The sequence below is a fragment of the Labeo rohita genome, chromosome 15, assembly GCF_022985175.1.
Source record: "Labeo rohita strain BAU-BD-2019 chromosome 15, IGBB_LRoh.1.0, whole genome shotgun sequence".
Taxonomy (NCBI): domain Eukaryota; kingdom Metazoa; phylum Chordata; class Actinopteri; order Cypriniformes; family Cyprinidae; genus Labeo; species Labeo rohita.
The window spans coordinates 13,398,322-13,416,063 of record NC_066883.1 but is presented as its reverse complement, the minus strand read 5'-3'; the positions used below and the strand labels follow the sequence as shown (position 1 = coordinate 13,416,063).

The following is a 17,742-nucleotide window of genomic DNA, read 5'->3' as shown; positions in this document are numbered from 1 at the left end:
CAGCTTTTAAGTTTAATAAATCATTTTTTGTTAAGTCAACTCAAATATCTAAGTTGTCACTTAGTACATCTTAACATTTCATGTTGACAACTTATTTGAGTTGACTAAACTTAACATTTTAAGGCAGTAACAAATTATTTTAAGTTGAGTGTTTTTTGTTTTTTTTAACAGTGTATTATAAATGTGTTCATTGGTAATATAAAATTCTATAATATAATGCTATATAATGATATATAATAAAATATATAATCATTCTCTTCCTGAAAAGTGTTAATCAGAGACTTTATCAGACTATCTACATTTCTTTAGAGTAGGACTTCCACAGGAAGCCAGACCTCCAGGTGCACCTGTGGTCTAACATCATCATTCTCTACACTCACATTCCCAGCTGGACAAACTCACTATTATTATATTATTATTATTTTGGGCCCAGCGGGTTACAAGGATGCTATTTATACTTGCAGACATTCAAGACTATGGTATTACTGTGGGCCTGTCCCAGATGCCACCCTAAGCCTTTGTGATCGACCTTTGAGTTCACACTTTGGTGATGTTGCATAGACTGTTGGGTAGCTACACACAAACTGCGTTGTCTCTAGGAAATATAGTAGTCAAAAATCAAACAGCCACACAAAAGAGTCCAAGACAAAAAATCTGAAATATCGCAAAGCCAAAAATCCCTCACTTCAATGCATAAAAGAAGGCTGTTGTTATGCTTTGTGCACCAACACATCATAATCTAAAATGTTTAAGAAGCTACACACCATAACTTCTTCTAAAGCTCAGAGAACAAGTGATCAGAGCAACACATATCAATTCCAGTTTGAAGTTTACCCAGTCTTTTTAGTCATCTGAATTCCTGACACTTCATTCCCTCCGTTGATGCACAGCGTGATTCAGAGCTGCCCGCAAGACCTTGTTGATTTTGACGCTTGCACTCATAAGAAACACTCCTGTTGCTCAGGGGCCTCTGACGCTGGGTTTGATCAAGAGGCGAGCAGCTATTGCGCTGGCACCTGCCTGTGTACAATTATTTATGGGGAGGAGAGGGGCTTTCAGGGGCCAGACAGGTGTGTGAGGCTCGCCTGGGGCTCCCTTGAGTCTGCAAAAGCCGCGCTGTTGCCGGTATGGGCCGTGACACGTAGACGTGGGCTCAGCGTGACCCGGTCACCTCATAAACACGCACCGAAAAACCACTTATTCAACAAAAACACCAGACTACTGAGTGAAGCAAAATAGGTTCTTAGGGTAAGGTCCATGTGAAATACAAGCATCAAAGCATTTGAGAAGGGAATATTACTAAGATATATTACTGAGAAGGAAAGCAGGATACACTTGCTCTGTTCACACTGATCAAGTGATTATCAGTGCACTGAATTTCATTATATACAAGCATTATATACAATATCATTCAAAGTACATATGTTATACAAAAGTATATTGTAATCATAGTAACATTAATATTCTGCTTCAGTTTTGTAATTGTGAAAACTATTAAAAATGATGAAAAACTTCAAAAAAAAAAATCAATACAGATTACAAATCTTATCATTATAACAATATAATATAATACTATATATACTAGTATATTATACTATATATAATAATATAGTATGATATAGTATATAGTACTAAAAACTGCTGTTTTGCTGAGACTTAATTTTTAAAAGAATGTGATATATAACAAATGTGTGTGAATGTATGTCTTTATTCGCCTTTTCATCTCATAATTTTGCCTTTCTTTTTTTGCTTTCTTTGTTTCAAATACATTTTTTATCTCATAATTTACATTTTTTTTTGTCAACAATATTTTGTCAATTTTAACTTTTTATCCCATTATTTTGGCCTTTTACCTCATTACCATGACTTTTTGTCAGAATTGGTTTCATGTCAATTTTAACTTTTCATCTCATAATTTTATTTATTTATTATTTTTTCATAACCATGACTGTCAGAATTGCTTTTTTATGTTAATTTTAACTTTTTACCTCATCATTTCGGCTTTTTATCTCATGACTTTTTGTCAAAATGGCTTGTCAATTTAAATTTTTCATCTCATATTTTTTTCTTTCTCATAACCATTCAATTTTTTATGTCTTAATTTCAGGTTATTATCCAATAATCATGACTTTTTCCTCAAAACTTCTTTTTTATGTCAATTTTAACTTATTTCATAATTTTGGCTTTTTACCTCATAACCGTGACTTTTTGTCAGAATTGCTCATGTCAATTTAAACTTTTCATCTCAATTTCGATTTTTTTATATCATAACCATGACTTTTTGTCAGAATTGTTTTTTATGTCGATTTAAACTTTCATAACCATAACTTTCTGTCAGAACTGCTTTTATGACAAATTAAATTTGTCATCATAATTTAGACTTTTTATCATATAAATCACGCCTTGTTGTCAAAACTGCTTTTTGATGTCAATTTTACATTTTTATCTCATAATTTATTATTTTATTTTATTTTATTCACCTCAAAACAATGACTTTTTGTCAGAATTGCTTTTATGACAAATTAAATTTGTCATCATAATTTCTTCTCATAATTTTTATTATTATTTTTTTAAAATCTTATAACCATGCCTTTGCCAGAATTGCTTTTTTATGTTAATTTTAACTTTTTACCTCATCATTTCGGCTTTTTATTTCATACTCATGACTTTTTGTCAAAACGACTTTGTCCATTTAAATTTTTTATTTTTTTTTTTTTTTTTTGCTTTTTATCTTATAACCATGACTTTTTGTCAGAATTTGTCATCATAATTTAGACTTTTTATCTTATAATCACGACTTGTCAAAACAGCTTTCTCAAGCCAATTTTAACTTTTTATCTCTTTATTCTTTTCTTTTTTTACCTCAAAACAATGACTTTTTGTCAGAATTGCTTTTATGTCAGTTTTAATTTTTGATCTCAATTTTAACTTCTTATCTCATAATTTCTGCTTTTTATCTCATAATCATGGCTTTTTTGTTTTCTCATTAAATATTTGATTTCACTCAGAAACATGTCACAATACTGAAGTAAAATCAATCGCAAACTGAGGTTCTTGCTGACTTTTGATCATGTAGACATGCAGATAGCACATCACAAATGAAACCCTTGAGTGTGTCATTTTTGTGTTGTTTCAGGACAAAATCTCCATGCTGTTTAGTTGTTAAACACTTTTACCACTTACAAGTTTGCATCATCTCATTACTTATGCTAGCAGAGGAAATTTGCTAAATATTTATGAGAGAGCATATGAAAAACAGCTTCTGCCGGCTATGTTTGCCCATGCTGATTACTGATATTCAGGGCAATGTGTAAATGATTAGCCTCTGTTAAAACAGCACACGCACCGCTCTTCTGTTCACCCTATTAGAGTGTTTGTTTATCAGAGCACGACCCTTTGCAAACCGTCTGAGCTCAATAAGAGGGTTTCACCACCAAAAACCAATAAAACAAAGTTCATCTTACTTTCAAAAGAATGCACTCCGACATAACGTTCGTTCAACTCCCACGAGAAAATGTACTGCTTACATACAGTAGGTCAAGAGGCCTAACAGAGTTTCATCACTCAGTTACACTCAGATGTTGAAACTGTAGCGTAAAAGTTTCTGCACGTTTCAAAATGCAGAGCTTTTATGCACATAAGGGCAAGATCGAATCTGGCTTGCAACATTTTAAAATACTGTTCAGTTTTGATTAAAAAAAGTTTCAGATGTTTCCCTTAAACTAACAATAAAATCTGAAACAAAAACAATTTTTACATAAAATTGATATGGATACAATTAACAATTTTTTATGTAAATTCAAATAAACTTAGGCAATTTAGTTTGGAAACTCAAAAGGAGACTCAGGTGAGATTACTGGAGATATTGGAGAGATTAATGGAGATAATAATAATAATTAAAAAAATAAATAAATAAATAAAAAAAATCAAAACTGTTTTTTATGTTAATTTTAACTTTTTATTTCATAATTTTGGCTTTTTACCTCATAACCATGACTTTTTGTCAGAATTACTTTTATTACAATTTAAATGTAACTTTTTATCTCATAATCATGACTTGTTGTTAAAACTGCTTTTTTATATCAATTACATTTTAAATTTTTAACAATGACTTTTTGCCAGAATTGCTTTTTATGTCAATTTCAATTTTTCATCTCAATTTCAACTTTTTATCTCAGAATTTCATCTTTTTAATCTCATAATCATGACTTTTTCTCAAAATTGATTTTTATGTCTATTTCATCTTTTTTATATAAAACAGAAATTATAAAACAGATATAAAAGGAATTAGGACAAGAAAAAAATCAAAAATAAAGAATAAAAGACAATTATGAATTCAAAGTTCAATTTCTTTGTCACAATTAGGATTTTAAATCCTTTTTATGTCCTAATTTCTACTCTCCATCTCGTAATTTTAATTTTATTGTACTAATGTACTAATTTGGAATTTTTAATTTCCTAATTTTAAATTCTTATCTCATATTTCAACTTAATCTCATAATTATGACTTAATCTCGTAATTCTGACATTTTCATATGCTAATTTCAATTTAATAACTCATAATTTCAACTTTTTATCTCACAATCATGACTTTTTGTCAGAATTGCTTTTTATGTCTATTTCAGCTTTTTTTATATAAAACAGAAATTATAAAACATGTAAAATAGAAATTAGGATAAGGAAAAAATCAAAAATAAAGAATCCAAAGTTACATTTCTTTGTCATAATTATGATTTTATCTGACTTTTTATGTCATAATTCTGACTCTTTATCTCATAATTACTACTTTTTCTCCTAATTTCTACTCTCCATCTCGTAATTTCAATTTTATTTCAGAATTATTTTATGATCATGTACTAATTTGGAATTTTCCATTTCCTAATTTCAAATTCTTATCTCATATTTCAACTTAATCACATAATTATGACTTAATATTGTAATTTTGACATTTTCATATCTTAATTTCAACTTTTTCTCTCTTAATTTCAACTTTTTTATCTCACAATCATAACTTTTTGTCAGAATTGCTTTTTATTACCATTTTTTAAATCTTTTTAATATAAAACAAATTATAAAACAGATATAAAATATAAATTAGGACAAGGAAAAAAATCTAAAATAAAGAATAAAAGTCAATTATGAATTCAAAGTTCAATTTCTTTGTCATAATTATGATTTTCAACTTTTTATGTCATAATTATGACTCTTCATCTCATAATTTCTACTTTTTGTCCTAATTTCTACTCTCCATCTCGTAATTTTAATTTTATTTCATAATTATTTTATGATCATGTACTAATTTGGAATTTTCCATTTCCTAATTTCAAATTCTTATCTCATATTTCAACTTAATCACATAATTATGACTTAATATCGTAATTTTGACATTTTCATATCTTAATTTCAACTTTTTCTCTCTTAATTTCAACTTTATCTCACAATCATAACTTTTTGTCAGAATTGCTTTTTATTACCATTTTTTAAATCTTTTTAATATAAAACAAATTATAAAACAGATATAAAATATAAATTAGGACAAGGAAAAAAATCTAAAATAAAGAATAAAAGTCAATTATGAATTCAAAGTTCAATTTCTTTGTCATAATTATGATTTTCAACTTTTTATGTCATAATTATGACTCTTCATCTCATAATTTCTACTTTTTGTCCTAATTTCTACTCTCCATCTCGTAATTTTAATTTTATTTCATAATTATTTTATGATCATGTACTAATTTGGAATTTTCCATTTCCTAATTTCAAATTCTTATCTCATATTTCAACTTAATCACATAATTATGACTTAATATCGTAATTTTGACATTTTCATATCTTAATTTCAACTTTTTCTCTCTTAATTTCAACTTTATCTCACAATCATAACTTTTTGTCAGAATTGCTTTTTATTACCATTTTTTAAATCTTTTTAATATAAAACAAATTATAAAACAGATATAAAATATAAATTAGGACAAGGAAAAAAATCTAAAATAAAGAATAAAAGTCAATTATGAATTCAAAGTTTAATTTTCTTTGTCATAATTATGATTTTATGTCAGTTTTGACTGTCAATTTCAACTTTTTATGTCATAATTATGACTCTTCATCTCATAATTTCTACTTTTTGTCCTAATTTCTACTCTCCATCTCGTAATTTTAATTTTATTTCATAATTATTTTATGATCATGTACTAATTTGGAATTTTTAATTTCCTAATTTTAATTTCTTATCTCATATTTCAACTTAATCTCATAATTTCAACGTTTTATCTCATCATGGCTTCATCTCATGATTGTTTCATGTACTTACTTTCACATATTTCATAATTTTGATTTCTCATTTTCTAATTTTAACTTCTTTCTCATAATTTTTACTTGACAGTGCAACACAATGTCATAATTGTCACTTTTTATTTCATAATTTTAACTGTTTTGTCAAAATAATTTACTAAAGCATGTTTAGACAAGGCAAAATATCTCAATTTGAGCTTTATAATTATCACTGCAATCTAGGAGAAACAATTGAGATATTAAAGAGATCTCATTTGCTATTTCCTGTTCCTATGGACTCTTTCACCCAGAGCACATGAAAGTAGCCCAGAAATCTGAAATGTTATTAACCTTCATTTCAAAAGAGTTTTACGGAACATGCTAAGAAGAGTAGAGTCTTCCTTAATAATCCAAGTTTCTTACATCCCATGTGGATTTACTGAGTCAATCCGTGACACACATTTCACACAACATTATTCCACTTTCGAAACCAGTTCCACAGAGAGGGGTAAAATTAGAAACCATGTACCATGTTTTCAGATACCTCGATGGCTACCCCTCAAGACTTTGGTGTTAATTAAAACGATAATGAAGAACTCCATTTCACTTGTCAGTGGTCTCTGTGGCACTAATGAACGGAGAATGTCGAGTCATAAATATGCAGACTGTGCCATGCGCACTTAATGCGTGCAACAATGCAATTAGGCATTGTTATCATTATAATCAAATGTAAAGACGGTGCCATAGGACCCCGTATGTCGCGCATTAAAGTGACGAGTGGTGAGCGTACCGCGGCTGACAGTGCCACTCACCCGATTGCAATTAAGTGCCATCTAATTGGTACAGAGCACTCGAAGTCTCCAGGCTTAAGCAATCAGAAGCTGAAGTACCAATTGTGCTTCACTGTTTATATACTCAAATATAACTCTGTTAAATTGTAACTATAATTATGAGTGACATTATAATTAGAGATTCAAGGTGGTCACCCCAAGTCATCCATCACTTTCCTGTAGGTCTTTATGTATTAATAAGTGCGGCCTAATAATATTTCTTCCTCCATTCATTTTAAGCATGCTCGTATGGCTATGAACAGAATAGTAGTGTACTGCATACTAAGCCAGTAGTGAGTACTGCTGATGTTAAAAAAAAAAAAAAAAAAAGTTAAATGACTTACAATTACATTATTGTGTTGTCACATGATCATAATACAATCCAACCACATACATGTACATACAGGATTATAAAATAGCATATATATATACTTATATATATATATATATATATATTATATATATTAGGGCTGTCAGTTTAACGCGTTAACTTAATGTATTAGTTGACAAAATAACGCGATTGCAATATTTCAACGCAGTTAATGTGCTGGCCCCGCCCCCAGACCTGTATGTCATCTTATATTTAATATACTGTTGACAAATATGATGCAGGGCAACAACTCCACAAATGATGCCCTATGATACTGGTGCAAAAATGCCCCTATATGTGTTTTGTCTCATTTAAATATATCATGTATCAATATGACACGAGTGCTGATTTTGTCCCGATCTATCACAAGCTAAATATGTGATTTTATACAACAGTTCATAAAATAAGAAGTTGATATTGTGTTCTATTTTATAGCCCACTATTATATGTTTTTGCTCAATTTTGCAGAGAACATATTACCTTTGAAGCCATAGCAGAATTGTTGCTGTCTCCGAGCAACACAATGGTGTTTAGTTTTTGAATGAATCCGCGTTTTTAATGATTCGTGTGAACCAGTGATTCAGGGAACCATTTACTTCATTCCTGAAAGAATCAGCCGTTTGAACGAATTGAAGACAATTACCACCATCTGCTGGCAGATTTAGTTTCTTATTTAGAGTATCATTTCATTCAAATAATAATAAGTAGAAGCAGAAGAAGAAGAAGAAGAAGAAGAAGAAGAAGAAGAAGAAGAAGAAGAAATAATAAAAAGAATAATAAAAATAAAAATATTAAAGGGATAGTTCACAAATTAAATTCTGTCATCATTTACTCACCCTTATGTGCTTTCAAACAATTCTTTGGTGGAACATGAAAGAAGATATTTTGAACCAAAAATACTGAGATGTTTCTTCTTTTCCATAGTTTACATTAGGCCGTTGCTTCCTAAATGTTTGTGTGTAAAAAATTCTATTTTGAGTCAAATAAAGTAAATGTTTATATATATATACACACACAGTACTGTGCAAAAGTTTTAAGCCACTAGTGTTTTCACCAGCTAAAAAATGGTTTAAAGTAAGTTATTTCTATCTTTTGCTGTAGTGTTCAGTAAAAAATATCCGTTTACATTTCCAAACATTCTGCCATTAATTGTAATAATCTAGTGAGATTTTTGATTGCACAAGGAGTCTGACAACAGCCAGTGCTCCACACTGATCTGATCTCACCATCATCCAGTCTGTCTCTGGAATGACATGAAGAAACAGAAAAACTGAGACAGACTAAATCCAGAAGAACTGTGGCAACATCTCCAAGATGTTTCAAGTAACCTACCTGTAAAGCTACCTGAAAAACTATGCACAAGTGCACATAGGGCAAAAGCTGCTTTAAACGCAAAGGATGGTCACATCAAATGCTTATTTATTTTAGTTAACAGAAGTTCTTTGATAAAGAAAATCTATTTATGACATTGTTTTTGACAGCATCCTCATTTTATGTGCCTAACTGAAATGTAAACTGATATTTCCTACTAACACACTACAGCAAAAGACAGACTTTAACTGACTTTAAGCCAATTTTTAGCTGATAAAAATACTAGTGACTACTAAGACTTTTGCACAGTACTGTGTGTATATATATATATATACACAGCCATTTTGAAAGCCATCTGAAAACTTTCACCAAAAGAGGAGCCCTTTAAATGTGCAATGTGTAGACTTGTGCATATTATAACCTGGAACTTGTGGGAAATAATTACAGTTAGATCCAAAAGATAGTTTTAGTAATATAGCGCAGATGCTACAGAGCACAGTTAGCTGACTGGCTCTATAAAATTGTGTGCTAATATATTAATTCACAGACATTACTGGCATGTACTTTTAAATCCAAAATATTATAAATTGGCAGTTTATTGCTGGTCTGTGGTTTTACACTGCTCTTATTTTTATAGACTTCATATTATTTTAAGGTGAGCCTAAAGGGTGCGCTACTATGAAAATCAAACAGCTTCAGTGTGACATCAGTAAGAGAATGTATAATTATATAGATATTGTCAATAAAAGTTGTTCATGTTAAAATATGTATTACTTTAATACATGATCTAGATTATTTATTTAGCATTGTGTCATTTTAATAAATATTACATTAATTTACAATATTACATAAAAAAATTGTAGCTGCTGCTATTAAGCTTAGTGTGCTGTTCTATGTAAATAAATAAATAAATAAACTTTAAGTATTAAGTGATGGTTGTCATTTTAAGTTATTCTTTATAAAATGATTAACAGCTTTAAGATGACAAAATTTAGACACAACTATAGTTTATACCCAAAGACGAAACAGATTTTTAAAACACCAAGCATCACACACTAACCGACTGATGTTCACACAGTAAAAGATTTTTCAATTATTCTTTAAAAAAGGTTTTTAATAAAACATGATGTGAGCTTAATGGGAACAGGGGTGTGCTTAAAAGGTACAGAAATGTACCCATTAAGCACCACCAGACATACCATATACTTAATTATGTATATCTTAATTGAAATGCTTTTGTCATTTAAAAAAATAAAATAAAAATATATATATATATATATATATATATATAAAAGACAGATAAAAAAAAACAACAACCTACAACCTATAGGTCACTGCTCAGTCTTATCCTAACAAGCGTAGAAGGGCATATTTCATAAATTAATTGTATTCTGAAACCTTGTATAAAAAAAAACTTAAATTATATATCTGAAAAAGAACTCTGATTAAAATTGAAGAACACTAAAGCCGGGCTCAGACCACAGGATTTTTAGCCCGATTTTGCCCCGAGTTTCCCCTCCCGAGAATCGGAGCAAAAATCTTGTCGAGCACCTCGATCAGTCCCGATGTTCGGCACAGATTGGTAATGTGAGACGTTGACAGATCAAGACTTGCACCTCCCGATCTGCTCTCACACAAAACGGGGCTGCCCCAAATTATATCAAACATGTTTGATATTCAGAATTTTAAATCGGGATGATCACGGCTATGATTACATCAGTACTTTTCACAATAGCCAATGCGTGACTGCAAAACAGCTGCTGTTCGGTCCATTGGATAGTGAAGATGGAGGAAACTGCTTCTTTTGTTTTTGTAGTAACACTGTCTGTATAATATGTTGAAAACATACCATAACCGCATGGAGTAAGGAAAGCTCTGAAGAGAATTGTGAAGTGAATCGTCTCAGTTTTAAACCAGGTGAGTGCATATAGCTGCTAGCACTTTTAGCCACTGCAAGAGAAGCTGGTCATTCCAAATCTGTGATTTACCAAGACAAATGCACGAGAAAACAGGATAATGCAGAGACTCTCCATGGGGAATCGGTTCAACACCGCAGCTGGAATTGCTTGCCAGTTCAGTGCTGAATAGGGTTTTAAACCAGGTGAGTGCTTTGATTAGCTGCTCCATCACGTTTTAGCCACTGCAAGTAATACACAGAGCCGTAAAGCATTCGCGCTCAAAATGTGATTTACCGAGACAAATGCACGAGAAAACAGGATAATGCAGAGACTCTCCATGGGGAATCGGTTCAACACCGCAGCTGGAATTGCTTGCCAGTTCAGTGCTGAACAAGGTACGGATCTGCCTCTGCACGTTTAAGAGAAGTCGGACTGAAAGTGCATTCTGCAGTGACCAAGGCTCTCATCAGCAGAAAGAATCAAAAGGCTAAGCTGAGAAACGTGTGGAGAGAGGAGAACTGTTTCAAAGTTCATTTTAGTGGTGAGAGCAAGTGCAATTTATTTGGGTCCAATGGAAAATGTTTTGTTCGCCGTCAAACTGAGGAAACACTGACGTGTGTAAAGAAGTCAGTGAAAGGTGGAGGAGGAAGTGTCACGGTTTGAGGGATGTTTTCTGCAGCAGGAGTTGGGCCTCCTATACAGATACAAGGCAGGGTGAATGCAAATATTACCTTCCCTGGAAGCATCTCCCAATCAGCCTGCAATTTTCATGCAATACAAGGCCCCTGTCACACTGCAAAACAGGTAAACCAATTTCTTGAAGCTAAAAACACTGAAATAATGAAATGGCCAGCCCAGTGTCCTGATCTAAACCTGACTGAAAATCCTTGGCGATAAAGTTAGGGCTAAGAAACTCACCACAGTTACTGAACTATGAAGAAGAGTGGACCAAAATCACACCAGCGCAGTGTGAGAAACTAGTGATGTCCTGCGGACGCAGATGTACTGAAGTCATTCAAAGCAAGAGCCACACTACACTTCCTACTAATTTCTGACAGCTGTAACCCTCCAAAATTTTAGTTGTAATCTTCTTTCGTGCTACAGTGATTACTATTTCTCTCTCTCTCTCTCTCTCTCTCTCTCTCTCTCCATATATATATATATATATATATATAGAGAGAGAGAGGTGGCTAGGGCCACAAAATACTGTAGCTACAAGCATGTTTTAAGTAAACACACCTAAACAGCTGATAGGTGATGTGTCCATGTAGGTTGAAAAAAGGTAAAATGGGACACTTTTGTCATTTATCTCAATGACAGTGTCCGCATTTTCGTGTATTTACCCTACTCATGCACACAATTACAACATTAACAACAAATTTAGTGTATAAAGCACTAATGCTACCATGTTTGACGAAATAACCATAAATAAATGTGCCTTGGATGAATGAATCTTAAGTGAACTTTTACAAGTTTTTCTTCTGTATTTTGCTTTAAAAAATACGGTTACAGTGCAAATGATTAATTATATTAACCAAATGATTAATTATATTAATTTTATTTAATTTATATTTATTTATTTATTTTATATAATTAAATTAAAATGTGCAACACGTGGGGAGCGCTTACTCAATTTTATCACTGCGTGCATCAAAATATATATACATACACTTACATATAAAAAAAAAAACTTTTTAGTGCATGCATATATATTTTGATGCACGCAGTGATAAAATATTCAGGACAAATTCTTTAAGTATGTTTGTATTGATATTACTTTAAATATATATTTGGGTTACATTCCTTAAAATTCCAAGAAGTTAATGACAACACATTGTGATTATTATTCTCAAAAATATTATTCTTAATATATACACAGCCCTGGGTTCTATTATTAAAAAGTATTAATTAAAACAAGCAATTATTATGGGAACACACGTTAAATAATAATATAAATATATATATATATATATATATATATATATATACACTACCGTTCAAAAGTTTGGGGTCAGTAAGACTTGTAATAGTCTTTAAAGTAGTCTCTTATGCTCATCAAGGCTGCATTTATTTGATTAAAAAAAAAAAAAAAACAGTAATATTGCAAAATATTTTTACAATATAAAATAATGTTTTTTTATTTTAACATACTTTAAAATAGAATTTATTCCTATGATGAAAAGCTGAATTTTTATCAGCTATTACTCCAGTCTTAAGTGTCACATGATCCTTCAGAAATCATTCTAATATGCGGATTTATTATTAGAATGATCAGTGTTGGATAATATCAACAGTTGTGCTGCCAAATATTTTTTGGAACCTGTAATTTTTTTTTTTTTTTCAGGATTCTTTCATGAATAACAAGTTTAAAAAGTACAGTGTTTATTCAAAATCTAAATATTTTATAACAATGTAAATTATTTATTATTAACTTTTAATAAACTTTTAACTATTAACTTAATACATCCTTGGTGAATAAAAGTATTAATTTCTTAACAAAAAAAAAAAAGAAAGAAAAAAAAAAGAAACAATAAAAATGTACTGACCCTAAACTTTTGAACGGTAGTGTATATATATATATATATATATATATATATCAAAAGGGGGGATTTTAAATATTGACTTGTGGGCATATAAAGGTTAAGAATATGAAAGATGTTTTACCATGCAAATGCAATGGCTACAGGAATAAATAATAATAATAATAATAATAATAATAATAATAATAATAATAATATAGTAAATATTGCTCTTGTTTGTTTTTGTTGGTAGTATATTATTATTATTATTATTATTATTATTATTATTATTATTATTATTATTGCTAGTGTTGTTGTTTCTCTATGGTGCACGACAAAATCGCCAAATAACTGTAGTCCTCCACTATCTTAATAAAGCGGCGTTTCCTTATTTGTGCTGAAGTTGAACGTGTTCATTGCAGAGAAGTGAACTGTCATCGCCATCAAGCTTCCATAGAAACCATCAGATGTCCATATTTACATATTCAGCAGGGCACTCGCAGCACTTATACACAGAGGCGGAGAGCATCCAGCAGCTGTCTGTTAATGGACACTACACTAAATTAATATAACAACTCCTAAGTGCCGGGTGTGAAGGGCTGACAGACAGACATGCGTGTGTCATTGTGCGTTTGGGACGGGCACAGGACCGTTACCCAGCGACAAGACGCAAATAACTCTTAAAAGCACGTTTTACCTCCTCTGGAAGTCCTTTTCAAAGGGTTTGAGGAAAGGATCCATTTGTAGAAGGGAGTTCAAGTGAGGCACTGAAACGTTATACTCCAGTTCTGCCATCTTCGCTTCAGACCAGAGCAATCGAGCACCGACTCCCTTGATTAAAGCGTGAGAATGACGCTTGCGCTGAGGAGCAATGAGCAGCGGTTTGTGTTGTGTTCACTGTCATTGGAGACACAGGGTCTTGTTATTTGCCCTGCCCTTATGAAAGCATGAGGATGTGGCTTCCTGTGCTCACTTTTCATGTTTGTTCTTAAATAGCAGCGTGGTGCTTTAAGGGGACCGCGCAAGCGTTCAGGTTAGGGGAGGAGGAATTTGGGGAGGCGGAGAGTCGAATCATTGAACTTTTTGCCCTTGACAAAGTTAAACCCTCTTCTTTTTTGTAAGGACAGACCTTCTACTCTCTATATCGATGTTACACCTTCAGTGTAACATACAGATCAGTCGAATGTAGAAAGATTCACAAAATAGAAATAAGAAGGAAAATGTTAATTAATAGTATACCAGAATATCCAGTGTCATATAGGCCATTGTGACCTACTATATTCCATTTAAAGCTGTTTTAAATATATTTTCTATAACAGCAACATTATTATTATTAGTAGGAGTAATAGTAATATTACTATTTTATTAAATAATGATATTATATTACTATCAATTTAATATAGTATTATCATATAAACTATAATCATATAATAATCATTATATGATAATCATATAATAATCAAATAATCATATTTTATAATTATGCATGAATATTATGAATATTATGACTTAATATTAAATGAGACTATATGGAATATTTGTATTGTATTGTATAGTAAAATAATATATTATCAATAATAGTAATAAAATAATAATAATAATATATATATATATATATACAAATACTAAGTACACACACACACAAAAATTATGACATGAATTATAGTGGAAGGAATAAATAAATAAATAAATAAATAAATAAATAATAGGTGTGGCCAGTCACAGAACAATGAAAATAGTTTAAATGAGAATAATAATAATAATAGTAATAATAATAATAATAACAATAATAATAATAATAATAATAATTAAAAATATATATTATTTTGGTAATTTATTAGTATTCATAATATAATTTGCTAACATTATTGTATTATATATTGTAATAATTATATTTTATAATTATGCATCCAGATTATATGACTTCATACTAATTGAGAATATATGGAATATATGTACTACAAATACTACGTAAACTCATACGCACAAATTATGACATGAATTATGGTAAAATAAATAAATAAATAAATAAATAGGCGTCCAGTCACAGAGCAAAGAAAATAGTTTAAATGAAAATAACAATAATAATAATAATAATAATAATAATAATAACAACAACAATTCTTCTTCTTCTTATTATTATTATTATTATGAATTTTGTTAACATTGGAAGCCAGTGTATATACATTTTTATAATAAAAAACGATTATAAAATGTCTAAAAGTTAAATACTAATAAAAGTTTATTTTATTTACATTATTTATATATGTTTTATATTGTAAAAGCGAAAAATAAACCAAGAGTACAATGTGTATATATATATATATATATATATATATATATATATACGCACACATTGTACTCTTAGTTTATTTTTATATATATATATATATATATATATTAATAAATAATAATAATATAAATAAAATAATAATAATAATAATAATATAGTAACATAATATGTTAGCAATAATAATAATAACAATAATAATATAAATACAATACAGTGTTTATAAATGCAATATAATAGTAATAATAATAGTAATAATTTTTATTTTATATATACAGTATATAGGTATATATATACACTACCGTTCAAAAGTTTGGGGTCAGTACATTTTTATTGTTTCTTTTTTTTTTTTTTTTTTTTTTTTTAAGGATGTATTAAGTTAATAATTAAAAGTTTATTAAAAGTTAATAATAAATAATTTACATTGTTATAAAATATTTATATTTTGAATACACACTGTACTTTTTAAACTTGTTATTCATGAAAGAATCCTGAAAAAAAAAATTACAGGTTCCAAAAATATTTGGCAGCACAACTGTTGATATTATCCAACACTGATCATTCTAATAATAAATCCGCATATTAGAATGATTTCTGAAGGATCATGTGACACTTAAGACTGGAGTAACAGCTGATAAAAATTCAGCTTTTCATCACAGGAATAAATTCTATTTTAAAGTATGTTAAAATAAAAAAACATTATTTTATATTGTAAAAACATTTTGCAATATTACTGTTTTTTTTTTTTTTTTTTTTTTTTTTTTTTTGTATATATATATATATATATATATATATTTTTTTTTTTGCATGTTATTTTTCGGAGGGGGTCCCCGGTAGGGGTGGGTAAAGTACAGTCATTTTTTTATGAATCTCTGCAATCACCTTTCCTAATAACGTGCTAGTATATATATATATATATATATATATATATATATATATTTTTTTTTTTTTTTTTTTTTTTTTTTTTGCATGTTATTTTTTTATTAAGTACTAACCTGAATCAGATATTTCACATAAAAGACATTTACATATAGTCCACAAGATAATAGTTCAAAAAGTTTAAAAGTTCACATACACTTGATTCTTTTTTTTTTTTTCTTATTAAGGATTTTCAAATAATACAAACAACCGAGACAAAGACAGTCAAACAAACAGACAAACAAACAAACCCCAAGCGCTGCAAGTTAAATAAAATGTACAAGTGTTTTTTTTTTTTGTATATTTTTAATCAAATAAATGCAGTCCCTATTACAAGTCTTACTGACCCCAAACTTTTGAACGGTAGTGTATATATATATATATATATATATACACACACACACATTGTTCTATATTAGATAAAATTTTTGATATTTTTTGCTAGTGGTTGCAGGACACTACAGTTCATTTATGTATGTGACGATAGCAAAATAAAGTAAACTGTGACATATTATACCCAAAAAATCTTCATACAGTGTACTACCGGTAAAACTGATACAAATTTGGGACCAAATTTATTCAGAAACTTTGACCTGTGTGTTTTTCCAAGTGTGTCTGTGTGTGTGTGTTTATATATATATATATATATATTTATAAATATATATTTGTATTTATATATATATAAAAGTAGGCTTTTAATGTAAAGGTTTTATAACAAGGGTCAGCACTTGTGACCCGTCGTGGGGCCATGATATTCATTCATTCTTGATCTTTTTATCCTTTGCTGACATACTGTATAATAGGCTGTGCAGTATTTGACATGTCCTCTTTACAGAACGCCACCATATGGTTTAGTTACTTTCAAGGTTAGACATAAAGATAAATAGGGCTTATTCATGTAAACTTCACAGAGAGAGAAAAAGCACAAGATATTTCATCAGCACATTGCCTATCCATGGAGGCTCGACTTTATTCAACAAATAGTGGCATTTTTACAACCATTTTAATGTAATTCCATCGACCAATAAAAAATGATTTCTTTGCCATATAACTGACATTACTCTAACAGTTCTACAGCTACAAATGTGCCTATTTACATTTGCTGGTTCACTTATCGTTCTTTGAACCCGGTTGTGCTAAAGTGTATCATGTCAAAAAAAAATAATAATAATAAAAAAAATAGCAGAAAAGTACAAGCTGGGTAAGCAAATTAACCAATAGCAAATAACTGACTTCAGTTTACTCAAGTCATCTTGCTTCATATCCTGTGTTTAGTCTTATGACCTCAGTTTACTTATCGTTGCGAAATAAGTGTTAAGAGGAAGAATGCATGGAG

The 17,742-nt window shown here is 29.8% G+C and overlaps 1 protein-coding gene across 1 annotated transcript in view; it reads right to left on the bottom strand.

Annotated features, from left to right (window-relative positions):
• gbe1b (glucan (1,4-alpha-), branching enzyme 1b) overlaps positions 1 to 14,183 on the bottom strand; it is a 205,877-nt gene extending 191,694 nt beyond the window's left edge. The window contains 1 exon segment of the mRNA XM_051129146.1: positions 13,896 to 14,183. Coding sequence (XP_050985103.1) covers positions 13,896 to 13,993 — 98 coding nt within the window. The 5' untranslated portion in view covers positions 13,994 to 14,183.
• Between the last annotated feature and the right edge of the window lie 3,559 nt (positions 14,184 to 17,742).